Source organism: Notechis scutatus, chromosome 1 (genome assembly GCF_049901735.1).
Source record: "Notechis scutatus isolate UNSWTSFEM ecotype Mainland chromosome 1, rNotScu1.2, whole genome shotgun sequence".
In the NCBI taxonomy this organism is placed as follows: Eukaryota; Metazoa; Chordata; class Lepidosauria; order Squamata; family Elapidae; genus Notechis; species Notechis scutatus.
This window is the reverse complement of record NC_142009.1, coordinates 232,661,963-232,689,882: the sequence shown is the minus strand read 5'-3', so window position 1 is coordinate 232,689,882 and position 27,920 is coordinate 232,661,963. Positions and strand designations below refer to the sequence as shown.

Genomic DNA, 27,920 nt, shown 5'->3' with positions numbered 1-27,920 from the left:
TAAACAAACATACATGAAAAGTATTTTAAAATGACTTTTTCTTGCTAATCCTTTTCTCAGAAAGAGAATACAATGTAATATCTAGTTAGTAATCTAAAATGTTTTTGCATTCTACCACTGAGTTAGACAGCCCGATATAAACCTTTTAAACTTTACAAGAGAAGAAACTTCCAATTTTCTACTTCTCCATTTATTTTCAAGTTGTCTTATACAAGTAAAACAACATTTCCCAAACTGTTGAAACACTGGCCCATTTTTTAACATATTGAAACTAGCAATGCATCTCCTACATATTTTCTAATTGACCTTCAATAGGCATCTTGTTTGCTAAAGTGACCAAATAATATTGTCCTCTGATATCTCAACTTCTTTTTTTAGTCAAGGTAGAATTGTTCTGTAAGGCAACCTGTCGAGCCCGAAATTGACATATATGTAGCCATTTTATTTAGCTCTATATTCTAAGCATATATTCCTTTTCTTTCTTTCTCTTTGCTGATAAAGGGGGACGGGTTTCAGGCTCGCCATATTCCTAAGGTGGGAGGAGTAGTTAGATAGTAAGGATTGTTTTGGCTAGGTGACTTTCCTTCCCATGGGAACAGAAGCTGTTCCAGCCGAGACCTGGAGGTGGAGATTGATGACACCAGGCAACGTTGATTTATTTCTATTGGGGAATGTGACTTTTGGAGGCTGTTTCTAAATTCCAATATTATGTGGTGTAATTCCGGTTTGTTCAGATCCGGAATTACAACAGACTTTGCCAATTTGATGCTTATCTAAATAAAATAAATTTGTTTTGGAAGATGGATTTTGCTCAATTCTTTTTAAATGGGTTTCATCACTTAGAAACCTGACACCCCCAAGATTTGCATCCTCTCCTGCCATCTGGAGCACAGGACATGCCATCAAGTCCTGAATACCAAAGCCATACTCACTTCTATTAAAAAATGTTAGGTTTTGGGTTGGAAACTGACTGGATGAGTTGAGTCATATTGGTGTTGCCCAATTTGAATGGAGTGTACCATCATGCCACTATCCAATCTTCATCTGTAATTATTGCCTGATAATATCCACATGAAGTATGATCTTGTGTAAAAGAATCCTTCTAGGATCTAATAAATATAATTTGGCTAAGTGAACTGGTAATATTCCCAAGAAAAAAAAAATCCCCTTTGTAAGTAATTGGAGGATGGGGAAAAGAAGTCATTGTGTCCTTGGGCAATGACCATACAACTGGACATATGATTTATCTGTTAAATTGTCTCTCCCTGAAGTGGGATGTGCATTTGCAACACTGGCAGCAAGGTCCTGTTCTTTGGTACTTTCAGATAAAATAGCAAACAAAAGATTAAACATGGAACTAAAGTAACTCTGCTGAAATTAGAATTATTTCCTTAGTTGTGTGGTGCTGAAATTCCATGAGTGGCCCTTAACTTGCTTGATAGTGTCAGCATATATGCATTTATGAAATGAGCTGTCCGGCCTAAATGTTGATTTCCACTTGTTTTGTAGTCTGTAGTGTGGGCTTTTGCTACCCTTAAAAAGTTGAATAATAATGTTAAATATAATAAAGCAATTCCTCCCGTCACATCTACATGAAAAAACTCTGAGCCCACTTAACTGAACTGTCCCTTCTCTCCCTTCTGTTCATCGCTTGTGTTCTCACTTATTTCCATGATCACTTCCATTAATCCCACAAAGTCTCTTTCTGCTAGAGAGATGCCAGAGTCATTAGGTGAAGAGCTGGTGGTCTTTCTCTGCTCCTCAGTGTAATAAATACTTTCCAGGTCATTTGCAGCTTCAGAAGCAGCTGAACTATCTTGCTTTGTAACTCCAGGGGAAGCTTCTGAACGAGTGACAACAGCAGCATTTCCTTTGCTCCGATGAGATGGCTCAAGCCCTGTGGGAGTCAAAGAGGTGAAGGGAAAGAAAGTGACAGGACCATTGCTATTAGGAGTCTTGTTGTTATGAGTATAAAGGAAACTGGAATGGTCTGGAGATGTGTTATCTGGAAGTTGCTGGTGGCTTTTCAGGTTATTCAAGTTTTTGAAACTGGTTTGTATCTCAGGGCCTGTGCACTCCACAAAGGGGAACTTGGTACTTACAGAGTCCCCTGAGGACAGAGGTCTTTCCGGGCTTCCGAGAGGAGATGTTTCTTTTGACCAATTTATGGTTTTTGTATCGTCTTTAGCTGACATGATTAATGAATCTGAAACATGGCTTTTTTCATCTGGCCACGGAAAAGACTCCTTTGATTTTGAGCCAACCAAGTTCTCACTTCTATCCAAATCACTGGCTTTGCAAGGAGACTGGCTTGTAGCACTGTCCTTCTGAAAAGTGGGACAGGCAGCAATATTGGAGAGAGCAGGAGGTTTTTTCCGGGTTTGACGCTGGGATGGCAAGATCATTGGGACTGAGCTGATGGGTGTCTGAGGAGCACTGTAGAACCCAGGTCTTTCATAGAAAGGGCTTGATGTGAAAGCATCAAATTCTCTCAGTTTACTGGCCGCAGTGTCCCATTGATCTTGAGAACCGATGCCTAATGGGGAGCTATCTCCCCTTAGCTGGTTAATACTTTGGAGGTTCCCAGGCTTAACCCCATCCATATAAGCATAACAAGGAGAAGGAGAGATATTTTCATTCCTCCGACGTATAAGGCTCATTCTTGGTGACCTGGTAAAATTGGGAGATTGTACATTCAGAAAGCGGCTTATGTGCCCCAGTAGTGGTGTTGAGTGGTTTGCTTCCTCGTTCTCTTTGATCTTTTCCAGGGGTTGGAATTCCATCTCTTCTTTCTGCATGCTGTAGAAAGGAAACAGATAGTAGAATACAATGATGCATTGAAAAAGAGAATTGAAATCAAATGTCTGCAGGGGAAACTTTGGGGTGGGTGGGGAGGATGCACCTGGGACTCTGCACTTGATATGACAGACATATCAAGGCGGGGGAAATGACAAGTGCAAATATAAACCCCAAGAATCATTCCAATACTTCAGATTTCTCCATATACTTCTGTTTTTTGAATCATTTGATCAATGATCAAACTACAATGAAGGAATGAAAATGATATCAACAAAAGATATACAGGGAATGGAATGGAATGTTATATGAACATTCTGTTCTCAACCTTCTTAAAATCCTTCAAAAGCCATGATGACTCTCAGCAGCACCATCTCCAGGTACCAGTGGTCCCCCTGTCCTTCAACCTTGGCCATGTAGCTCAAAGAGTCTCAAGGTAATTGCTTTTACTTATCCCTCCCTATTATTGCTCATTGTTGCTTATCACCCTGAGAGACAATGAAGAAAACCAGCTGAATGCAACTCTTCTTTCTCATTCTGTTCTTCCTCCTCCTGCTCCTCCTCTCTGTCATTGATGCTCCCTCTTAGAGAGGAGAATGATAGAGGAGAAGATAGGGGGAAAAATGGGGAGGAAGGAGATGAAGCAGGCCCAAGAAGCTCACAAGTGTGCCTATCCATACCAACTCCTAAGGCCAACGCTGTCTGTGCTTGTTAATATTAATATGCCAACATTCATCATTCTTGATTGCCTACGGCATTTTGGCAGAACAACAAAGTGCTCCCAAACTAATGAATGTGTATATGTGTATCATTGTGTATTTATGTATCTCCCTACTTTTTTACTAAGTGAAGGGCTTTCCAGTTGTAAAAACCATGCAATGTAAAACTAACTCCATCAAATGCATACCACAATACTGTACATTTTAAAAAATCAATTCAAAATGCATAGCATCTATGGTTGGCCAAGTTATTTTAGCACTTAGGTAGAGAAGCTCACAGCTTCCCAACTGCCTCCCCAATTCCAAGCAGGAACATTATTTCTGCTATTCCTATAATGGAAGAGTATAAGAATTTGCTTCCCTTTCATGTTATACCAAATTACCTATGTGAGGTGACTGCCTGATTCTGCCTACTTATACAGGTTTGAGTAGCTTATAATAGTAATAGTAATCCTGGTTTGAATAATTTAACTATGAGCAATATTGCAGATGCTTAAAAAATAACCCCATTAACAATTAAATATCACACCAAGAAAAGATGACTGTGGTGATGTGTCCTTATAATCTCATCGCTTAGAGCATGGTAGCATAGTCCTTTTAGAAATACTCTTATCTTGCAATAAATATTTCGTTTGATTATTTAGATTTCTTATTTTTTTTAACCACCCATCTTCCTCATATCAATAACTTGATATCTTTGGTTAACAATATTTGTTTTATGAAGAGCTCAGGGGGAAAACTGCACAGGACTAAAGGAAGCATTTTGCTCTGGTAATTTGACAAAATCAGCTTCACAACATTGGGTTGGAATGAATGAAGTTGTTGTAATGAGTATTGTATCAAAAAGCTCCAAGTCTCAAACTAGCCAAATTAAACAATTTGGGTTGCTAATCTGGTGTAAAATACAGGTGTGTGTCAATCTGATATATATTTACTGAGAGTGAATCCTACTGAAGATAAAATGGTGGCACCCACCAACAAGAGAGAAACAAGAAATTAGTGACAAAGAACAATGTTCTGAATTTCCTTGGATGAGAAGCAAAATACTTTCAAAGGAAAAAAAAGTTGCCTTTTGAGGGGGAATAAAGCACCTTTGGGATAGTCAAATGACAAATGAGCATGTTTAATGTGCATTGAATTATTTCTTACTATTGAAGTTATGGACGGAGAAGAAACTGTAATATCCAAGCTTGGCATGGCTGCCTGAAACCCTGAACCGGTCCAATCCATACTGCAGAGCTGTGTATAAATCCTCTTACAACACCAGAGAGTCATGATGTTCCACAGGGAAGAGTCTACTGCAGATGTATATTCTATGACAAGAAAGGGATCCCTGTGGTTATTTGCTGTAGCTTCACTTGCCTGATGTCAAAAGTTGATCCAAGGAATGATGTCCTCTTATATTCTGCTGTTGCTGCAGTATAAGGTGGCTGGGGGTCTGATTCATTCCAATATGGATCCTTCTGCAATGCTGGTAAGTCCTGGTGCATTTCATCCACAGCCATAAGGGAGACCTGCCAAGATATGGCACACTATCTCAGTGGCAGTAGTTGCAGGTATTTGTTTTTTTATTTCTCCATTTCTGAGAAAACACCCATTTCTAATAATTTAGGGACAGCTGCAATCTAAGAAACAATTACGGACCTGTTGCTATTTAGTAACTGGATAGCTGGATAATGGGTTCTGCATGAAGATAAGAATGAACTATGGCTTGATAAGGCTTCAAGCCCCAAGCTGGCAACAAAACTAGGAGGGCTGTGAAACCCCAAAGGTTCACTTCATGGCTAAATGTTTCATAGACAGTGCAGTTCTTTCTAAGCAGTTAGGCCAGTGGTGGGATTCAAGTTTTTTTTACTATCGGTTCTGTGGGCGTGGCTTCGTGGGCATGGCAGGGGAAGGATACTGTAAAATCTCCAGTCAGAGGTGGGATTTTCCAGTTCTCCGAACTACTCAAAATTTCCGCTACTGGCTTTCCAGAATTGGCAGAACCTGCTGAATACCACCTCTGAGTTAGGCTGTTGGTCCTTTTGCATTTAGAAAAAAATTATGGCTTCAAGATTAATAAGAATGTGTAACAGGCAAGAAAGCATGAATGAAGATTGGACAACCATTTGTCTAAAATGGTATGAAATGGTATAGAGATTCCTGCTTGAGCAGAGAGTTGGACCAGAAAATCTCCAAGGTTCTTTCCAACTTTGCCATTCTATTATTCTGTTAATGCTTGGTCAGAACTCTCTATGGGAGAGTTTAAATTTCAGGTTTTTAGAAATCATCCACCCATTGAAAACACGTAAAAGAATATATGTTGAAGATTACTATATGTAAAAGATGAAAATACAAGTTTTTAGTAGCTGATCTTAGGCCAGCCATTTAGGTTTTTATGACAGAGTATACCATATCTGACAAGTAATATCTCAAAGAAGAGGAACGTAACATAAAACTTTTCACAGCCATATTTCTTTTGAATATTAGACATCTATTGCATTGCTGAGAAAGAAAATAAATTAAGTTCTAATTTGTGCTATCATTTATTTAAAGTTACATATCATGAACTACAAAATTATTATTTTTTTGAGACATCTCAGAAAGGATATATCCTAAGTTCTTCAATTCACCTGCAGATTCCTATCAATAAGCCAATTAGTTTCAAAGTCGTCATCATCCTCCCCAAATGGATTGATAAGCTGTTCTGCTACCTGTGAAATGGGAATAAGGACAAGATCAGAAAAAACGTCCATGGTGGTTCAGCAAAATATATCACACTCTTATATTTAAAGTGACATTACCTGTTAGTAAAAAAAAGGAGTAAGATTAGTAGAATAGGATAATCTAAGACTCTTAGAAAAGGAAGCAACAATATATTTGTATTTATTAAAGACCTTGCAGATTTCCTATCTTTGTCAATTTTTTATCAGTCTCACTTCTGAGTTTAGAAACTGCCTGGAAAAAACACTGCTGGAGCTAAGGATTGCTGAGGTAAAAGAGCAGTACATGAGGGGGCTAATCACCTTCCTTTTACCATTTACTTCATAATACAGTATATAAAAAAGCATATCTGTATATTACATGTTATTTGATTCTCATTAGAATGTTGAGCTGGTCCTAACTACCATAATACAGAACATAGTTTTGTCACTTGAAATTCAAGAACAAACTTCAGAATATTATCCCAACGAACAGAAATTCTCTGGAGGACAATTCCATGTTAAACTGACCTTTAGCCAGCCAGCATAGAAGAAAAACTGCAAGAATGTGAAAATCGGCACATAGAGGTCCATTTCATGGCCAGGATACCCCTTAGCTGGATCCAAGAACTGCCGACCAATTAAACATGCAAGGAAGAAGCTGTAAACAGCTACCGTCACAACCTTGGAGAAAGAAACATTGTTAGGTTCTCTTTAAAAACCCTGACTTACTAGGATAGGTTTCTATTGAGGAGCAGTGTTGAACTAGAAGTCATTCCAAAATATGCTTTTAGGAACAGAAATTGTTAGATCTGAAGTGGATCGGTTCGAAGGAGACGCGAGACCATTCTAGTGAGTTCAGCTCTTTATTTAGAATAGGAACAGTCTGAAGAATACAAGCCGCGGCAGCCATTCATATAGGGCTGGCTCGTGGCTCGGCGGCCAATGGCAGCACTTTGAATCTCCCGCGATCGGCACAGCCAATTGCGGTAGATTCTTAGCGCTCCAATCACGGCCGGGGCTTCGACCAATCAGGTCGCTGTCCGTCTGGACCAATCAGTTTGCGAGGGTTTGGAGTATGCTAATACAGCACAGAAATACTATTATCTACACCAGGGGTGGGCAATTAAGGCCCTTGTGTGGCTCAGGAATTCTAGGAGTTGAAGTCTACAATCATAAAGAGACCATAGTTTTCCACTCCTGATTTATACTCAAGTCACTAGTTCAACAATTCAATATCCTCAACAAGCACAGCTTCTCACATCTCTTTTGTTGTGTGTGCTTTTGCAAAAATCCTGTCACCTCTGAGCCACAGGTGTCTAAATGTCTGCTGCAGGCCACATGATATAGGCCTCACTGTTGCTTATTTAAACCATGTTAACTTAAACTCAGTTGATGAAATCTTTCCCCAATATAACATTTGCCTGCTTTTTGCAGTATCTTAGTGCATATTTCATTCTATTTACAACTTTACATTTATATCTTCCAGTATTTGCCTGGTTCACTCTCTTTCTTGATGGGGAAATAAAGATCTTTCATGGTACAGCTAGGACTACTAAAGTGATAAAATGAAATAGAATTGCTGTCTGGAGAAAAAATATTCCTTGGAAAGATATAAAAAATTTGAAGAGCTACATCCCATTTTTGTGGAGAGGTTTTCTGCTTAATCCAGATTTTAAAATATGCTACAGTTCGTACGCTATTCTATAGTTTCACATTTCAGATGGAACATTCTTAGGGCTACCACTGCTACTATTCCATATAAATTCTACATCATCAACAACCTGTTTTGGTTTTCAGAGCCAGTTTGGTCTAGTGATGAAAGCACTTGGCTACAGACTACGAGTTCAAATCCCACCTCAGCCAAGAGTCCACCTTAGCCATGAAAGCCAACTGGTGACTTTGGTCCAGTCAGTCTCTCTCTCAGATGAACCCACTTCGCAGGGTTGTTTTTGTGAAGAAAATAGGAGGAGGAAGGTACATTGTATATGTTTGGTGCCTTGAGTTATTTGTAAAAATAATATAGGACAGGATATAAATAAATAAAATCTGAAATCCAGATTTTCTTCCTGCCATTGCTTACATTTCGCTAACACAAAAATATATTTGAACTTCTAGAAGATAATATATGGGTTGAACTGTGGAGTCCTTGGTGCTCTCTGAGCTTGGTTGTTTACTTGCAGATATTTTATTCTGTTGTAGTCCACAAGAACTCCGCAATTTGAACCTAGCAATTTATACTCAAATGTCATCCTGCAATAAGAGATTATTTGTAGAACACTAGAAATAAAACCATTATTTGGAGTAAAATGTGGCAAAACTCATTATTGTTCTGTATTGCATTATTAGACTTGTTAACTAAGGCTGGCCTGTTGCCTAATTACTTGTTTCTTTAAACTAAAAGTTTAGGGCAGCAGTTTCTGCTGTTTCACTTTTAATCCACCTGAAAAAGCAAACAGGATTCCAGGGGCACAACCCAGCCAGTGAGAAAAAGGCATAAACAAAGGGATAGAAGGGAAATGAGCAGAAAAAGCAAGCGCTGCCTTATATTAAAAAGAACATGGATGTAAAGGCGTCTTGCAAGACACAAGCTGCCTTTCATTCACTCTACTCAATTCTGTTTCTAGCAACAAAGACTCTCCAAAAGTGGTGCAGCTAGCTTCCATAAACGCTGTGACTTGCTGTGACCAATTACATTTCCATGGGCATCAGATCTTGGTTTCATCTACTTTGGATTTGATTTGTAGGAGACCTAGCTGGGCTGAGTGTGAATTTCCCATTATACTTATTGGTGCACAAGGAATGGATTCTGCTTCTACCCCATAGAGTCCAAGTTCATTATCTAAATAGTAGGCTGGGGTTTGGGTGGCACTGAACAACTTATCTGCCTGGTGCTTGAAGAAGATAAAAGTGTGCTCTGCATGCACGTTGCTATCATTAAAGGCCATAGAATGTTTGCCAGTAGCTGAGAAACTGCTCTTAAGACTCCAGAAAAAAACATGATCTGTTGGAAAGTCATGCAAAGCTTCCTGTTTTTCCTAAGGAAGACATACAGAAATGTGCTTGCTTTGTGACAGTTGATGGATGCATAGCATACATTTAATCAAGTTGATTTAAATAGTGGTCATTCCTCATTTATTCTTAACTGTGGCACAAACATGTTTTAGCAATATAGTTTATTTTTCTGCTCAAACTTTCTGACATTGGCTTTATCTCATCCCCAGCTCATAAGTGAAGTTGCCTTAGGGTTATCATTAGTGTTAAAGTAGTTCTCTTTATTCTAACACCATCCAAACCAGAGGTGGTATTCAGCCGGTTTGCACCTACTCGGGCGAACTGGTAGCAAGAATTTGGTGTGGGTTGCCGAACCAGTAGCAACATCTAGCTGGTCACACCCCCCACCCGGTTTCCACTCACTCGCTTGCCCTGCCCACCCGATGCTCGCTCGCCCCAGTTTAAAGGAAGACTGCTCCCCCGCCTAGCCATGCATTTTCAAGCAGCCACTTGAAAACATATGACTGTGGGCGGAGCAGCAGTCCGTTAACCGGCAAAACTGTTCCAAGGCTGGATTCTTCATGGACATTAGAAGTATCGCTTCCCCTTGTGAGTAAAGTGCCTGGAGCGAGAGGGAAAGAACACTGGGGGAGGGGGGGAATCCAGCCATGGGGAAGTTTGCAGAAGCTGCAAATGCAAGTCCATTAACCTGCAGAACTTCTCCAATGCTGGATTCACTTCCCCTGTGAGTAAGGTGCCTGGAGTGAGAGGAAATGAAGGTTGACAGGTGTGTGTGTGTGTGTGTGTGTGTGTGAGAGAGAGAGAGAGAGAGAGAGAGAGAGAGAGAGAAGAAAGAAAGAAAGAAAGAAAGAAAGAAAGAAAGAAAGAAAGAAAGAAAGAAAGAAAGAAAGAAAGAAAGAAAGAAAGAAAGAAAGAAAGAAAGAAAGAAAGAAAAGAAAGAAAGAAAGAAAAAAAAATAGGGAGAGAGAGAGTGTCGTGTGTCTGTGAGAGAGAGAGAGAGAGAAAAGAAAGGAAGGGAGAGAAAGACAGAAAGAGACAAAGAAAGAGAAAGAAAGAAAAAGAAATAGGAAGGGAGAGAGAGAGAGACAGAGAAAACTCTGTGCTATTATTTTTAATTGTTCCATTATTTATCATGTGTTAATATTTTACACTGTCCCTACACCTAGAGTGATTCTACTGCTGTTCTTTTGCCCAGGGCTACCACATATTTTTCAGGGTTTACATGCATTCAATGTCTATAGTCCAGAGCATAAATACATGTGTGTTTAACAGAGTTGAAAGGGAGTTTGGAGGTCTTCTAGTCCAAGCCTGAGGATGCCAAACTCTGAGTAGAGGTCCTGGGAAAGGTGTCAGAATAACACTTAGAAGGGACTTTGGGGAGAACCCTATACCATTTCAGAGAAATGGCTGTCCAGTCTTTTAAAAATTTCCAGTGATTGATCACCCAGAACTTCTGGGACAAGCAGGTCCACTGGTTAATTGTTCTAACTGTCAGAAAGTTTCTCCTTAGTTTTAGGTTGCTTCTCTCTTTGTTCAGTTTCCATCCATTTCTTCTTGTTTGCCTTCTGGTGCTTTGGAAAATACATTGCCCCCCCTTTCTTTCAGGCAGCCCCTTAAAAGCCTGTTGCCTATCACACTCTTGGGCAAAGCATATGAGCCATTTTCTCCTTTCAGTGGTCCATGAAAGTACATCTATTGTATGTAGATAATAAAGTCAAAAAAAAAGGTGAACAACATTTTTACAGAACTATAGATAAGTTGAGGCTGGGTGTGACAAGGAATGGCTGGGAAGGGAGGGGCCAGGTGAGGCAGCCCTCGATGTGAGTGACATTAAGTTAGCCACAGCTACTCAGTCACATGACCACCAAGCCATGCCCACAGTCACATGACCACCAAGCCACGTCCACCAAATAAGCCACGCCCACAGAACCGGTAGTAAAAAAATTTGAATCCCACCACTGCTCCAAACATATTTCAAAATGTGAGCCTTTATATCCTTTCCTTTGGAAGATAATCAGCTGAGTGGCAGTGATCAGAAACAGAGACAAATAAAATCAATGGGAACAAGTCATGGGATCTGTAATGCGAACAGAACATTTCATATGAAACTTGTATGCTGCCCAACTGCCAATAATTCTGAGTGGCTCGCAACAAAAGAAATTATAACAAAATCAATTAAAATTGGCAAACACAATGAAGGAAGGGGTCTCATTCTCCCTTGTCAAATGCCTGGGTTAAGAGATAAATCTTCAAGGCCCTTCTAAACAACAGCAGAATGGAGACCATCTGGATGGTGGGGGGGACCTTGTCTCAGAATGCAAGTGCTACTACAGAGAAGGCATATCTCTAAGGTCTGAATATATGACATTGTTTAATTTAAAGTATCTGGAACACACCAACCCTATAGGAAAGTTAGATAGCAGTTCAACTAAGCTATAAGAAAGGCTTAATATGAAGCACATATGAGATCTATTTTCTTATAAATGGGATGTACTTTTGGCTGCAATCAGTCCAAAATACATTTGTAGTACAATTCCTACCTGTGTGTAGACCAAGGGAATACTAATCCAATCATATCCATAGAGACGCCCACATTGGCTACGCAGTGTGTTCATTTCCTGATGGAAGGAAGGAAAAGTACCATTAGAAGAAATAAAGTTTCACCATAGGATTTCAGTTCAATGTGTAGTTTGTTATCCATGTCTTTGTCAGCAATCTCTGAAAAGTGTACTACTAAACTCTTTTTATTTAGTGTTTTTATTTAGACCAGGGTATTTTGGGGCTAGGAGAGTTTAACAGTGAGCATAGTCAAAAGGTCTTGTTGTACAAGTAGTAGAATTGTAAGAACTTGATAACTTCTCTACATTAATCCTCGACTTTCCTTTGCACCAAAGGCCTCTCCGATTCTAGGTTTCCTTTCATGCTACCCATCCTGGATTGTGTACAACAGAGTTTCTCAGCCTCAGCAGCTTTAAGGTGTGTGGTCTTAACTCCCAGAATTTCCTAGCCAGCATCAGTTACACTGCCTGAGGAATTCTGGGAGTTGAAGTTCACACATCTAAAAGTTGTTGAGGGTCTTGTCTGAAGTTGAGAAACACTGATATATGGCAATCTTTCCCACCATGGTGGTACCAAGCTATTAATTTTTCCACAGGCTATAGTTAGCAGGTCCAATAGCTGAAATGATGAATATTGCAATATTAGAGAGATCTAGACAGAAATCTAGATTTAATGGAGATTTAGAACTTTTCCTTAAACCAAATTTGTCTTTTCCCAGGAGTGAATTGCATTTCTGGAGGGTAGCAGTGCAAACCCAGGAAAAGATGCAGCTTCTTTAAGAAACCGCTCTGTCAGTGCTCACAAATAAACCAAATTATCTTTTCCCTTCAAAATATAATTTTCTGTACAGCCTTATCTGATTATAGTAGGCCTCTAGCATGAAGAAAGCTGAAGTATAACATCTGTTTTGCTGGAGCTTCTCCTCTGCTAAGAGACTAAAAATGTCAGGTAATGAATTCAAAACATGACATATGCGATGTATATCTGACTCACATTCAAGATGCCTTGAAGGAGTACACTGTCACGGATTCGCCCATCATTACGTGCCTTCACTGCCAAGTTTGAGAACCAGACACATGGGATCCAAAACTTGTTATGCACTGAATTTAAACTTTCAAACTTCTTGTGCTCTTCTGGTGTCATCAGGCCTACATAGATAGAAAGAGATAGTAGAAATGTACTGTAGGAAATACACGGAGGAGGGCAGGCTAACTCCAACTAACTATATCCTTTCAAGTGAAAATCAAGCAAGCAATTATGCTTGAGAAACAGGCAGGAAGAAGTTTGAAAACTCACAAGAAAAGTGCAGTAAGAGCTAAAGAAGAAACACAGGAAATTCTAAACTATCTATACCCCAATGCATCTAAGTGAGCAATAGATTTTGAGGTGCTAAGAGTTAGTACAACTAAAGGCACACTTGCAATGTCCCTTCTATATTCATGCATTAATTTACCATTCCCATCATCTCACAAAGTGGTCTGAGTCAATCTCTGAACAAAAGCTTAGTGAATTCATCTGCCATCATCTCTGCCAATGGGCAGTATTTCAGGTCCATGTCCCCTTTCTTGTGTGTTGCACATGTGTGCCTTTGTGCTGTGTCCTGGATTTATTTGTGTTAATTGTGAATACATTCCTTATTGTGTTGATATATCTACTCCATAGCCCATTAACAATTTATGTAGCCACACAGTTTCTTATCACATTTGTGTTGCTGATATGCATTCCACTTTTGTGGATGACAGAGCTTCAACTGACCGCATTCAGCTTGGCCAAGTGATCAGCCCATTTCCTTTCAGGAGCAGTTATCCAGCTGTAAACTCACAGTCTACTCTGCCTCTTGTTCGGTTTGCATCTGTGTAGTCTATTACTTGGCTCAGCTGGTAAGCTGGGTATGCTGTGTCCTTGAGTACCTGCTATTAAAGTTAAAAAGAGGTGCTTCACTAGTACCTTGCTCAGATGAAGTTCAAATTCATCAGAAAGACACAGCAAAAATTAATACTACGATCTAGACAGAGGCAGAACTTTATTAACAATGAATACAGGGTACAGAATCTATCTTCTACTAATTCTGCTCTTTATTTACAGCTTGAGTCTTAATTTTTGTGTGTGTTGTACTTGTATTTGGCTTTTAATTGAGTTTATAATTGTTCACTACCCAGAGTAACTTGTTTGAGATGGGTAGCTATAGAAATTGAATAAAATAAATGTGTATGAAACATAGAACACCAACAATTCAATGCTTGGTCAAACTTTGATTTTCCGTTTTAAAAAAGGCTTTTGACTTCTTTCTACATCATTCTTAAGGTGTTTTAGGTATCTTTCAAACTTATAAGAGTATATTTATGTGTTGATTTTATTGTTGTAGGGTAATTTGTTTTTCTCTTTGAGACTGGGTAATTTGTTTTTCTCTTCAGCCATAGTTAATCATATTTTCTGATTATAGAATGTCTCATGAGAGGAGTTTTCTAATGATAACTTCCTTTGAGATATAACTGAAGCCATCAATCTACTAGATACAGTAGGTGATAATCAATGAAAAATAAAATATTCATACATATCCCTTGTGTATCTTTTAGGCACAAAAGCCTCACTCTATGATAATTTAACTGATTTTTTTCCCCTTTCCTTCCAATCTAAAATCAAAATAATAGTTCACCAGATTAGCTTTCCAGTCTAATTACCCAGATTGCAATTAGACTATTAGTTTGATTCATTCTATTATACCACAATAGGACCTGCTTGTTTTGGCTTACCAAGAGATATGAATCCATCTAGTGTTATATATGAACCAGATCTATAGCTTGTTCAACAATCTCTGGTTAAACAAATAGCTAAATTCTGTCAGCCCTGCAAGATAGTCCAGACAGGAAGCACTCCCAGATGTATCAATTATATTTATTGTAAGATTACATTAAGACTTGTAAGTTTGGAAATATGTACATCTCTCTCTCTTCTAACCTTTACAGCTCAAGAAACTAGAAAGGGTGATTTCTGAGATTTTTGCCATCCCATACTCCTGTTTCATAGGCTACGCTACCCCTTATTCCAACAAACCTGTGGCTGTGGCTCTTCCTAGTCTCTTAAGCCTTCATTCCCACATATAATTACAAGTTCAGACATTGTTCTAAGTCTTGTGATTTGCTGAATAAACTACAGTGGTTGCATGTACATCTTTCTCAACCAGGATTCACAACCAAATCCACATTGTGGCTTAGCACAAACTATGGCTCTACACACAGAGAATTAGGATCTATAACCTTACTGCTTGGAGGTAAATAGGACTCTTACTTCTGCTTTATCTCTAACATTATACTCCCTCTGAGTGGAAGAAAAAAGCCAGTTACAGTACTTCCAATTGCCTTGGTTACCCCTATGAAACTGGACTTCATTGACTGAATCTCAAAGGAAAAAAAACTTGTTGAACACTCTTACCATTTGTTATTTCTTTTTATGCTAAAATTGAATTTTATTATGGAGTTGCTGTTCCCTTAGTAACGTGATATTTTCAGATTTCAATTCTAAAAAAAAAAGTCAGTTCCTCTTTCATGTGTCACATCCTTGTGCATTGTTGGAAAATTACTTTAAAAAAAAAAAATGTTTCTAGGCCCAAAGAAGGGCAATCACAGCACGGGGAAATAAAAGGCAGAAGTAGAGAGAAGAATGGCCACTAGATTGTTGACCCATTACTACAAATTGTATTGGAGAAAGACACACAAGAGAGAACATTTCTCTTTTACTTGTTAATCTGATACTCATTCAGTATATCCATCTTCATTGGGGCCATGAGACCAGGAAGTCCAATTAAATTCCCATTCTCACAATGAAGCAGATTTGTTTCTTTGCTTCTAAAGTGTTTACAAAGCTAAACAGCCAACTGAAACAGATCCTGGGGCAGAACAATTCACTTTGTGAGCTGTAGCTCATCTGAAGGACTTATCATACATAGATTTCATGCCTAAAGGGACTACCAAACTGTCCTGTGGTGGATATGCTTATTATTAAAATTATATAGCAACATTGTTTATTGGGAGATACTTCTGAGTGTTGGATGAAACTCTTAACTTTAGCTGGGAAGTCAGTCTATAGCTAAATATAAGTTTTCAGGGGACCCAACAACTAAGGTTATTTGATATTTTAAAGACAACTTGGAATTTATGAAGTAAGAAAAGTTATTACTGGCCTGCAGAGAATTTAAAACATGACAAAAGGAAACAGAAAGACAAAGATAGTAGTGCCATCAAGCATCCACTCCTCTACTCGTTGCAGAATACCTTATGCCACCAGACTCGAAATTCTAGACCTAGAAAACCTAGAACTATGCCGCCTTTGGTCTGATCTAAGTATAGTATATAAAATCATACATTACAATGTCCTACCTGTCAATGAATACTTCAGTTTCAACCATAACAACACAAGAGCAAACAATAGATAGAAACTCAAGGTTAATCACACCAAACTTGATTGCAGGAAATACGACTTCAGCAACAGAGTGGTCAATGTCTGGAATACTCTACCTGACTCTGTGGTTTTTTCCCCAAACCCCAAAAACTTTAACCTTAGACTGTCTACTATTGACCTCACCCCTTTCCTAAGAGGTCTGTAGGGGGCGTGCATAAGCGCACCAACGTGCCTACCGTCCCTGTCCTATTGTTTCTTTTATATATATATTTTTCTTATATGTATCCATGTATTCATAACTATGTTTTTACTTATGCCTATTATCTTGTAAGCAATTGACAAATAAAAAAACAAATAAATAAAATAAATTTGGGGACTGAGAGCCAAAGCACCTTTATGCAGAGTAAGCAGGAGGAACTCAAATCAGCAGGGCCTGCTTAACAGAAACAGAAAGGTCAACTGAAGAAGCCCCCTCCTGAAATCATTAGGTCTTCTCAGACTAAGGACAGTTCTAGATAGTTCTGAGAGCCTGCTACTTTCCCAAGGAGGCAGGCAGTAAGCTTTCAGTTGAAAAATGAAAGCAAGAAGAGCCATGGAAAGCTTTATGGAACTACGCTGGAAACGGAGCAATCAACAGGATATATATATTGGAATGGAAGCATTGGAGAGCCAACCTCTCTAGGGATTGTCAGGGACAGTTCAAAGAATCCATAGGGTAAGATTTTCCATATCTTCCACCTGTACGAATAATCACTTCTGTGGTGGTGGTGGTGGTGGTGGTGGTGGTGGTGGTGGTGGTGGTGGTGATGATGAAAACATTTTTAATGTATGAATTGAATATGAATCCAAGAGATTTTTCTCCCTGGACAATGCAGAGCTGAATTTGAGTAGTTTTAGGTTATACCTCAATTATAAAAGAGATTATAATTGGAAGGGGGCACTTAGGCCATCAGGTCCAACTAAGTGTTCTTATTCAGAATTAGCTATAGATAATTTAATTTGATTTATCCCCCAGAACAAAAATATTGGACTGCAGTGGTAGCATTTCTTGGATTGATTTATTTATAACACTTTCATAAAGCTCATCAATGTAAACTTTTACAATCAATCTCAGAACAACAAAAATACACAGTAACAGAATGAGGAAAAATGTAAACAAAGCCAAAGCCAATGGAAATAAAGCATTGCAATTGAAATAAAAAACCCCATCCTCTACCCACTCAAATTGATTGTTGGAAGGCATAGGATAGTTTGCTGGTGTCATTTCTACATAGTCATATTAGCCAAGTAGAGACTGCCAGTAAGGATATGGCTTGGTTATCATAGAAAGCTGCTGCTGGTTTTTCTCCCTATAGTGATTGATTGCAGACATTCCTGACATAAAATGTTCTCTTGGTTGAAAAAAGCTGCCTTTAGATACCCTAGAGTGGCCTCCATGAGATCCATCAGCCTGTGAGCCAATATGGCTAATCCTTTGGTCAATGCATGGCTTTGCTGCTTAAACAACCTCTCAAAACACCCTCCAACTTTCACAATTGCCTATAGATCTAGGGATGAAGCAATACATCCATCTAGTTACATGTTACTGGATTTTAAAAAATCCTTGTTTGAAGGTTGTCTGAAGTTATCTGAAGGTTGAATCATTGCAGCTGGACTAATTTTTAGTTTCAAAGACATTTCACTGCCCATCCAGGCAGCTTCCTCAGTCAGCGCAAGGTAGACAGTTAGGCAGAGAGTTGTTGGAATGTACCAACTCCTGCCACACCAAGCTCAGGGGATTCTTCCCCAAAATGTGTTGCAAAATGTTGATGAAGATTCTCAATAATCTAGGCACAGATGTCTGAAGGTTGTCTGAAGTTATCTAAAGTTGAATCATTGCACCTGGACTAATTTTTAGTTTCAGAGATGTTTGAATCTTCTCAGGTTGGTGTGGCAGGAGTTGGTACATGCCAACAACTCTCTGCCTAACTGCCTTGCACTTGACTGAGGACACTGCCTGGATGGGCTGTGAAACATCTCTGAAGCTAAACATTAGTCCAGTTGCAATCATTCAACCTTTAGACAACTTCACACCACCGTTAGACATCTCAGCCTGGATGATTGAGAATCTTCATTGAGAAAGATTCCTCATTAAATGTAGGATCTGATTTCAGAACTGAATGGATCTTACTCTAATTACTTTGGTTGTCTTTTAAAATAGTAATGTGGGACAGAAACAGTCAAGCTGGTAAAGGGATTATCACAGAGAAAACTGTTTACCAAATAACTATACAGAGCCAGTTTGTGTAGTGGTTAACATATTAATCCAGAAACTAGGAGACCCTGACTTCAAGTTTCACCTCAGGCACACAGCTGATGGTTGACCTTGGGCCAGTTACTTTCTTTCAGCTCTAGGAAGGAGGCAATGGCAAACTACTTATGAAAAACCTTGGCAAAAAAAAATTGCAGGAACTTGTCCAGACAGTCTCTGACAATCAGACCCAATTGGATGGAAGAAAAAAAGTAAAATAATCTAAAGGAAGTCAAAAGGGCTGCAGTCTTAATGATCTGGGGAAACTGCTGAAGCTGCTTGGAGCCTTTTAAAAGACAAAATTAGTGATCATTTAAGTCTGCATAGCCCTCCTCATTTGATTGAGTATGGATATCCATAGGATTAGCTATGTGGCTAGAATCTTGGTCTTGACAAAGGAATGTTAACCACTTGGCTTTTTAAATGATAGTATTCAAGGGGGGGGCTGCCTGTTATAAACCTCATAAGCAGGGGTGGGATTCAAACGGTGTTACTACGGGTTAGGTGACTACGTGTGACTATGCGCACATGTAAAAAATATTAAGCTGTGCCTCCTGGACAGCTGAAAAGCGCTGCGTGCAGGTACGCAGCTTTTGAAAAGTCACTTTCCCCCTGCTTTTTCAACCTCAGCTGTGTCATGAAAAGCAGCTGAGGTTGAAAAAACAGGAAATAAAGGACAGGTCAGAGCGGGCGGGCAGGCGGGCGGGTAGGGCAAACAGCAGCAAACACAGAACAGGTTCGGTGTCTGCTGCTCTTCAGAGCTACCGGTTCTATAGAGAACCGGTAGTATTCCACCCCTGCTCATGAGGACTCAGTAATGTTCTCCCAAAGAAAATCAAACCCAGTTACTTATGATTTGAAATTCGCAGTAAACAAAAGTTGCAACTGTTCCAAATGACCGAACCCTCCAGCTTCATAGAGTGTGATACTGAGAGGCAATGTTAAGAGGGGGATATCAGGCAAAGATCATTTTAGATTGTCAGTCCTATAACTCATTGAGTGGCCTTATTCAGCAAGCATTATCTTTCTTTCTAAGCTATTTTCTAGACTAAAATAGATAAAGAGAGAAAACTACGTATGATGCTGTGAGTCCTTTGGAGAAAAGGCACGTAGGATAGAAGTGTAATTAATAAACATTATTTATTTATTCTTCCTGTCTGCGTCTTGGTAAGCCATTTCCTCCTAATCTTGTATCCCCAGATGTATTGGACTATAACTTCCACCATCTCCTCCTAGAAGATCTGACATGAGTTACAGTTTATTATAGCTGATGGACTTACTACTAGAAATAATTCAGTCAACTTCAGAGCTTCCAGAAGTATCATTAGGAGGTGCACCAACTTTCATGGCATTTCATCCTAGCTGAGTTGTCTTGGCAATGCCTACCTGCTGTCACTACATGTTCCATGCTGGGAAACCGCTTGAAGACTGCAGTGCTGACTGAGCGCAAGATCAGCACACTCAGTAGATTAATGTAGCGCATCAGTGTGCGCCGCAGAAGACGCCCATACTCATCCTTCCCATCCACGCTACTTGAAACCAGATTCATAATGCGGTCAGGCCATGGGATACTCTCGTATTGTCCCCACCAGCGAGATACCACTAAAGTTACATAAAAGCCTAGAAAGGAACAAGGACAGCAAGGCACAACTCAAAATCAGCCAGTTATCTGTGGACAGAATCCATTTTTTTTTGCATTTGATTGTCCAGAAAATACATGCTCTTCTATGGTAACAAAACTGGGGCTTTGATGAAAGCTCCAAATTTGTTTTTGGAAAATAATAATAATAATAATAATAATAATAATAATAATAATAATAATAATAATGATGATGATGATGATGATTTTGCATTGGGGGAAATAACTGCCTGAATGGCAAAATAATATCAGTAATGCTTTGATTAAACTCTTGCTGAGAACTACCATTCATTTTTCAACCTTTTGATCACCTGGAGATAAAAACACAGGTCATAAATAAAGAGGCACTGCAAAATTGTCTTGCAGTAACATTCTGCAATAGGGAAAGGCTTGTAAATCATCACAAGTGCTATAAACTAAAAATAACAAAAGTAGTATAATTCATCTTTTCCCCATCTTCTGCAGTTCTTGTGATCATTTTTTAAAAAGAGCAATAAAATCTAAGGGCTACATTACACTTTTTGGGGAAAGCAAAAAAAGAAAAAAGAAAAAGAAAACAATAACCTGATTCCATAATGTTACCAATATAAAAAGGAAGAATTCACCAGAAGTCACCCTGAAGTCACCAGGTGTGACCTCAACACAAATGACTTTATTTTTTAAACTCTATTTTGTTCTGTTGAGAATGAGGTGAGTTGAACCCGCTAGAGATAGTGGACTATAAGTAAGCTTAGAGACAGCCAATTCAACTGGACTTTGGTTTAGTGGTTTTCATTAAACACTAAGTAATTAATACTTCATTTTAAAAAGGTCACATAGGAAATGAGAAACAGCATTTGGATTTTCTGCCCTAAGCACTAAAGTTAAGAGCTAGTACTTGTAGATAAATCAATTAACTAACATGTATAGGGAGACTTCACATTCATAGCATTTGTCTCACATTTTTGCAATCTTACCTAAGACAAAAGACACAGGAATCAATTCAGCATAACTATTGCAGTAAAGGGCTAATTTTTCAAACATCAGCCTTTGACTCTCATTCAGAATTAACCTGCAGTCAAGCACATCACTGTGATATGTCTCAAAACAGCAAAAAACATTTCTTATTGGTGAGAACAAACAAAATATTAATTGCTCTATAAATATAGACTCAGGTGCATTCCTGTAAATACTGGGGATTAAGTATTGTTATTGCGGTTTTGCAAAATTACAATCTTTTTTATTTGTTCCACACAGGTTACATGTGCTAATGCAGCACTTTTGCTATAGGATAGTACCACTTTTTTAACCAATCAAAGACTATTCTTTAAACCAGGGATATGTAATTTTTACTGCAGATAGTAATTTATTTGGTATTTATTATAGGAATGTTAGCAATTATGGTCCACTATTGATTAGATCTCTTGTATCAGATCAGATACTGTTTTATCAATCATCCACTGGCTATTTTGATTCTGTTAAAAAAAAGTGGTCACATGTGAGAATGTATGCCTGAATGGTAACAATGAATTGCAATTGCCACAATAGGCTATAGAGAGCAGCCTTCTTTAATCTGGACAGTTCCCAGAATGTGCACCAATGGCCACACATGATGGAAATTCTGGTGGCTGAGGTTGACACATCTAAAGGGCGCCATTACAGAGGGTGCCATCTAAAGGGAAAGCCATTACAGAGAAATATTGTGTATTTTTAAAAAAGCAAGTATCTGCTGCTTTTAGGATCAGATGGTCAGAGAAAAGGGGGGGGGGTATTTATTTATTTTTACATGCTGCTGGGAGGGCGGGGAGAAAGAATTTTCAATCTGGAAACATGAATTTACCATTATTATTTTGCAATTGTATTGTTTCAAATCCTTAAACTCTGTTACAGCACATCTTAAACATTTTTATGGGGAAAAAAGAAGCTGTAGGAAAAAAAGAAATAAGGAATGGGAGATTACATTGTATGAAATTACCTTCCAAAGAAAAATCTTTTTAATGAAATGTGCTCTTAGAAACAAGTACTGTTGTTTAAGATTAGACCACGCAGTTTATCTGCTAAGAAGTGCATGAGGAACAGAGAGTGGAAAACAATTTTTGAAGGCATTGGCTCACTATACATCTTCAGAAGATACAGAAGTAACAACCAGACTAAGAGGAACAAAGCTGCCCTACTGATCTATTTTTCACACACACACACACAAATTCAGGTTTAGAGAACTGGAAATGCTCACCTGTAGATGAGGCTGATGCCAAAATAAAGTGATACGAAGATTAATAACTCACAATAGAGGAGCTTGTAGATGCTGCCTTTCCATTGTAGCAGAAGCTGTGAGAAGGTGCCCAGGCGGGCCTCAGCTACACGGTATGTGTAGGTCACTGTCATCACAGGGCCTGCTAGAAACAAACAGCAGCATGGAAAGAATTAAACAAGAAGAAAGACCTGTAAAAAGATTACCATCATCCCAAAACATTCAAACTCAAGAATGAAACAGAGTCCATCATACATAAATATATCTTCAAGTACACTATCTCAAATAATGGTCAATGCAAACTTTGGGCTAAGTCCAGCTCAATTCTTCCTGATATACCATACATTGTAAAAATCTTATATCCAGTGTGGGCAGCCATAATCCTAGTCTAATGCATAAGATCCCAATTTATTTCCAAAAGTCATCCACAAGTGATCAGGCAAGAGTTCTAGTCAGTGTAAAATAGCAAGCCTCTGGACAAAATGATGGGAAAAAGAAAAGAAAAAGAAAAAAAAAGAAAGGGGGAGGAGAGAAAGACTATCTCTATATCTCCTTATATTATAAAATACTTTCCAGAAAATGAAAAAAAAAATCTGATGAAAATGGCACATGAGCAGTATTTTAAAGTATTTGCAAACCAATTAGCCCATACATCAACCCATGGTGTTTTTAGGCTATTTCAGAGACCAAAACGGTGTTCAAAATTTCACAGAGTTTTCTGCAGACAAACATGAAAAGTGTCACATGCTGGCCACGCCCATGCCCAGTTTAGCAAAGGGGGAAAAAGTCCTGATTGTCATGTGACATTGCAGTGACGATGTGAGTTTGACACCCTTGCTATAGAGAAACTTCTCCAAATTGGGGCATAATTGAAGCTCAGAATTTTTTTTAAAAAAAAGGCAATGCAGAAAAAGTCATTTATTAGGCAGTACCATGACTCTGGTTGGAACTGCTGCCCAGGAAAAAGTTTACAGATTTAAAAGGAAGATTAAAGCATGTTGATCCCTCAAAGGGCCTTTTCTACATTGCCCCAAGCAATCAGCAACACTGCTCTGAAGTACTGTTTTTGGCTAACAATGACTAGAGTGGGTGATTCTGTCCACTCTGTATTGCAGAGTGAAAAAATAAAGTATGAGATGGGAGACAATTTCTACACTGTGTCCTTGTCTCAAAGAAGCACACAAGGGACAAATGATTAAGGTAGAATGCAATGTTTGACATCATTTCCCCCCTTGATTATGCAAATGTCATAATTTTCCTTTGAGACAGCTCTCCTGGCTCACTTGCATCATGCCTGGAGTTGCTCAACATAATGGATTACATGCTTTTCATAAAGTTCTAATGTTTATACTGTGTTTCATCCTAAAGTTTGCTGGAGAGATATGATGACCAGCCCCCAGAAATATTAAATTATATATTATATATAAATGGGGAAAAACTGGAGGAAGTAAATGACTTTGTATGCCTTACTAAAATGTTTACTAAAGATGGGAGTATTTATTATTTATTTACTTAACTTCTTAAATGCCCACCTTCCCTCATATCTAACATTTATATTTTGCTTGAAATTGAAATGGCTCTTAGAACATTTTAAGAAGTGCAATGCTGGTAGAAAGCTAGGGGGTAGTATGCAATCTGCTATTGTAAAGAATACATGTTTGTCAAAAGAAGTGACAAAAGAAGTGTGTATGAAAATGCTCTTGAAACTGTCCATTGTTATCTGGAAGCAAAAATTGTGTATATCAGGAGAAATATTTAAGTTAATTGAATGCAGTAGGAATGGGTTATGCAAGAAGTATGTATGTGATAAAACAAGAAAGGGCGGTGTCAAGAATTAATGGGTGCTGAATAGAAAAGTGAGTTGTTTGTGTCTATATGGAGAAGGAACAAGGATCAAATTTCCAAAGAAATATATTAAAGAAGAATGAAATGGTGAAGAGGAAAGAAAAGACTTACTAATTTGTTAGATGAAGTTGATGAGCTTCTGGAAAAAGAAGCCCAAATTTAAAGAGGCAATGTATGAATCAGAAAGAATGGTCTTGGAGACAAAATGATAAGGAAAAGTATAATGAAAGATTAAAAAAAATTTTCCGCATAAGTAAAAGATCAATAGAAAATTACATGGAATTAAATTAATGAAGAAGAAGAGAGAAAATAAGAAGTAGAAAAGACATTGTAGGTAAAAAAAAGGAAAGATATATAGGGCATAAAGAAGCAGCTTCCAATTTTCTTTACAACAGTTACAAACAACATCATTATTTCTCCTCCCTCTTTAAAGTTACAACATGGTCCTCTTTATCCCATATTCAACCTTTTTTAATTAGCAAATCCATAAATCACCAATTCATTTTTTCCAATTTCAGCAAGTCCATAAGAGGTTACCAAGAAGTATAATCAATGATTTGATGCAAGCCAAATTTATCAGTATTTTCTTCTGTTTCTTATCTCATACTTTAATCTCTTCAGCTTACTGTTTCTTACTATTTTTTTTACTCTTTGTCTATCATTGCTTACCCTGAAAGAGAATAATGTTTAGGGCATCTGTTTTACAAATAGAAATGAATTGTTAGAATATTTCAGATATGCAGATTACTCAGTTCTTAAATGTTGGAGGGTTATCTGCAAGAATCTTAAGGTAGGTGTATAAATAATAGAGTAATGATAAAAACATGCTTTTCATGCAGACTTGAGAATCATTTACAAATATTACTGCTTTGTGTAGATATTTTATTATTTCTTTTGTTTTTCCACTGCATTCAGGTAAATTTGCTGCCATGAAACTCACATGCAGAATTCTTATTTTTTACCAAACATGGAAAACTTCAAATCATGTCTGTGAAAATAACACCCACAAATTTTTGCCAGTTGATATTTCTAGGAACAGAAGCGCAGACTGAAAAGCTGTACTGCCTCCTGTATGTAATGCAGCAGAGCTACAGTTAAGTCCTTCAGCTTATTGGAGTGAAGGCTGCTAAGAAGGAAGGATAGTCTCTTAGCAGATAGGATATTCTTTTTAACTGCATCTTGCAGAGCTGAGAAGAAGAGACAAAAGATACTTCAGGACAAAACTAACCCATTCCATTCACAGAATTTTATAAGCAGAGAGGCAAACCTCATTTTCCATTGATAACCCTGCTGTTTCTTCCACTACTCCCTTCTCCTTTGGAACAAAAAATATCTATTGTGGCAGGAAAAACGACATTCCCACTTTTTGATAGTAAAAATCCACAATGGGAAGTACCTTTGATCACCAATGCATACCTTTTCTGTGGACCAATGCTAAAGCCCAAGATCTCCTTCTCCCACACATACACATTGGGAGAGAGAAAGAGACAGCTGATGAGGGAATGATCACGATATTATCTAAAGGTAAAAAAAAGGCAGGCTGCTCAGCTGATTGGTAGACAGATCAATCTTAGATCATATAGTTGTAATGATTTCTTTTGCAAGACTCTCTTCTGGCAAATTCCTCGTAAGGAGTGACCAATTCTATGACCAACGATCCTATAAATTATCTTATCATGGCAGATAATCTTAAAAAAAGATTATCACTTCAAAAAGTATACAACACAAATCCATCTTCTTTTAAAACTTTCATTTTTTCTTATAAGGGTACAGTCTACATTGACATTCTTAAATACAGCCGATGTGGTAAAAACAGATTTTTCTCTTGATTTCAGGTGTGGATTTTTCACATGGAATCGTGACTGAGATCTATAAAATATAATATTTTATATATACCGTATTCTGATAGGATGTCGTGTCCCCCCCCCCGCTGATTTGGCAGTCTGGCGCAAAGACTCATACTCTCAAACAGAAGCTATTAGATTCAAAATGTTTTAAAGATCTTATCATACCAAGCCAATTGTAATTTAAAAATGATTATTTAGGTGCAGAAGGAAGCAGCTCCTAAAAGTTCAAAATAATTATTAATTTAATTAATATAATTCAATGTAAATATTTAATAAGAATATTTATTTTTGGAGAACTCTAATAAAAATGGAAAAAGCCAATGATTCACCAAACAAAATTAAACAACACAACCCTAGATTGTCAGCAAGGTGACCAGGTACTCCAAAATGATCCACTTTATACAAGGTTGCAGGATGAATATGAACATACTAGTGTGAGCAGACCAGGCTTGCCTTGCTGAAGCTCCCGTCCCTTTTATGCATCCTGAAAGAATGCAGGATCTGTTCTGTCCCTTTCCTCCTCTCTTCATTTCAAAAGATTCATTTTTCAAGGCATGCATCTCATAATAATGAGTGGATTAACATAGAGTTTGTACTCCCCTCCTTTGTCGCAAATATATTTGCCCAAGTAAAAAACACAGAAACATCGAACAAGTTCTCCACATAGAACAACAACAGAGGAGCTACTTACAACAATAGCTTCTGTCTGTCTCCTTCAAAGCTGAGAAGATGGGCCTGGTGCGGATTCTGGCAAAGTTCTTTTGCAACACACTTAACACTCCACCTCTTCCCACCTCTGTGGCGTGTGGCTGATTGAACCTGACAGTGACCTGGTGCACTAAGAAGCATAAAACCCACTTGGGAGCCACAGCTGGTCACCTGGTGTCTTAATCCCACTCCCATTACAAAAGGCACTCTGTGGTCTTTTGCTGTGCTCTTTCCTAATCTTCTGAGTAAGCCTTATGTGTTTAGAGAGGTAGCAGCCCGGAAGAGAGGGGAAACAGGGGGTGGCCCTTCAGCTGGGGCTGCTCCTGTTGGCTGACTCCTGGCGCAGCCGTGGCCTCCACAAGAAGAAAGCCATTTATCACACTAATTCTTTCTTGTTTGGATATTTCTGAAATGTCATTTTTAAGAAACCCTAGGGATTAAGCGGGGCTGGAATTTTCCACAATGTTTATAGGGGGTTTGTCATATTGGATGGAGCTCAACTGAATAGATGCAAACTATGTCTTGCTGTGAGCCAGGACATTGCGACCTCCAAAAATATTGAACCCAGGTTTGTGCTTATCTTGATGTGCTATCACATCACTTGATCAGTTAAATGTTTTATATGAAAGGGGTATTCTACACAATCATAGAATTGTAGCATTGGAGAGGACCTGAGAAGTCATCTAGTCAAAACTTGCTGTTCAAAGCAGGTTCTACTGTGTTGACTTAAGTCTACGGCTGTTCAAGAGGTAGCTGTTCACTACCTCTTGCAAAGAAAGAGTATACCTTGGCAGCTTGTTCAACTATCAAAACCCTTACCATAGTTTTTGAAAATTTCTCTTTATATCTGTACAATTTCCAGCCATTTCTACCCAATAGGGGGTAAATCTTCATCTTGTGTTTGAGAAGATGTGATAGAAGTTCTGTTTGAGGAATTGGTTCTGTGAAATCTATTTTTGCAAATGTCTGTCTTTGTGATTATAATATCAAACTAACAAAATATATGATATGTAGTCCAATATTTTTAACGCTCTTTCTCCTTAAAAACTGTATTCTTTATACTGGCTAAAGAATAATCATGACTTCTGGGTGCTGCAGAATACAATGAGTTTCAAAGTTGCATATTATTAGTTTAGTTGTGGACATAGCACTGGCATAAAATTGACTGGATTAGGTTTTCAGATCAGATT

The 27,920-nt window shown here is 38.3% G+C and overlaps 1 protein-coding gene and 1 long non-coding RNA gene across 5 annotated transcripts; one reads left to right on the top strand and one right to left on the bottom strand.

The window, feature by feature from the left end:
• Positions 1–168: 168 nt before the first annotated feature.
• LOC113424552 (bestrophin-1-like) lies at positions 169–26,798 on the bottom strand. 4 transcript variants are annotated; one of them, XM_087950653.1, is made up of 11 exons: positions 26,714–26,791; positions 25,116–25,362; positions 22,313–22,475; positions 21,057–21,151; positions 19,848–20,081; positions 12,767–12,921; positions 11,755–11,832; positions 6,731–6,883; positions 6,131–6,211; positions 4,878–5,029; positions 169–2,799 (listed from the first exon to the last, which is right to left on the bottom strand). In XM_087950653.1, exons 3-11 carry the CDS (start codon positions 22,462–22,464, stop codon positions 1,614–1,616), a joined length of 2,286 nt encoding a protein of 761 aa, XP_087806779.1. In that variant the 5' UTR covers positions 22,465–22,475; positions 25,116–25,362; positions 26,714–26,791; the 3' UTR covers positions 169–1,613. The 4 variants fall into 4 exon arrangements, with proteins under 4 accessions (XP_087806779.1, XP_087806778.1, XP_026542085.1 ...); XM_087950652.1 differs by lacking the exon at positions 25,116–25,362 and having other exon boundaries at positions 26,714–26,798; XM_026686300.2 differs by lacking the exon at positions 25,116–25,362 and having other exon boundaries at positions 22,313–22,472; positions 26,714–26,794.
• LOC148133262 (uncharacterized) lies at positions 8,434–12,611 on the top strand. Its single transcript, XR_015746619.1, has 2 exons — positions 8,434–9,802; positions 12,492–12,611. It is a non-coding gene; the product is annotated as an uncharacterized LOC148133262 (long non-coding RNA).
• Positions 26,799–27,920: the final 1,122 nt, after the last annotated feature.

What these genes read in the sequence shown, in the direction of transcription:
- LOC113424552 (XM_087950652.1), bottom strand. Translation starts at nt 22,464, where the DNA reads ATGACAGTGACCTACACATACCGTGTAGCTGAGGCCCGCCTGGGCACC. An exon ending in GGCATCAGCCTCATCTACAG is followed by an intron (nt 21,152 to 22,312) that starts GTGAGCATTTCC and finishes GCTTGACTGCAG; the next exon opens with GTTAATTCTGAATGAGAGTC. An exon ending in TCCTTCAAGGCATCTTGAAT is followed by an intron (nt 11,833 to 12,766) that starts GTGAGTCAGATA and finishes TCCTTCCATCAG; the next exon opens with GAAATGAACACACTGCGTAG.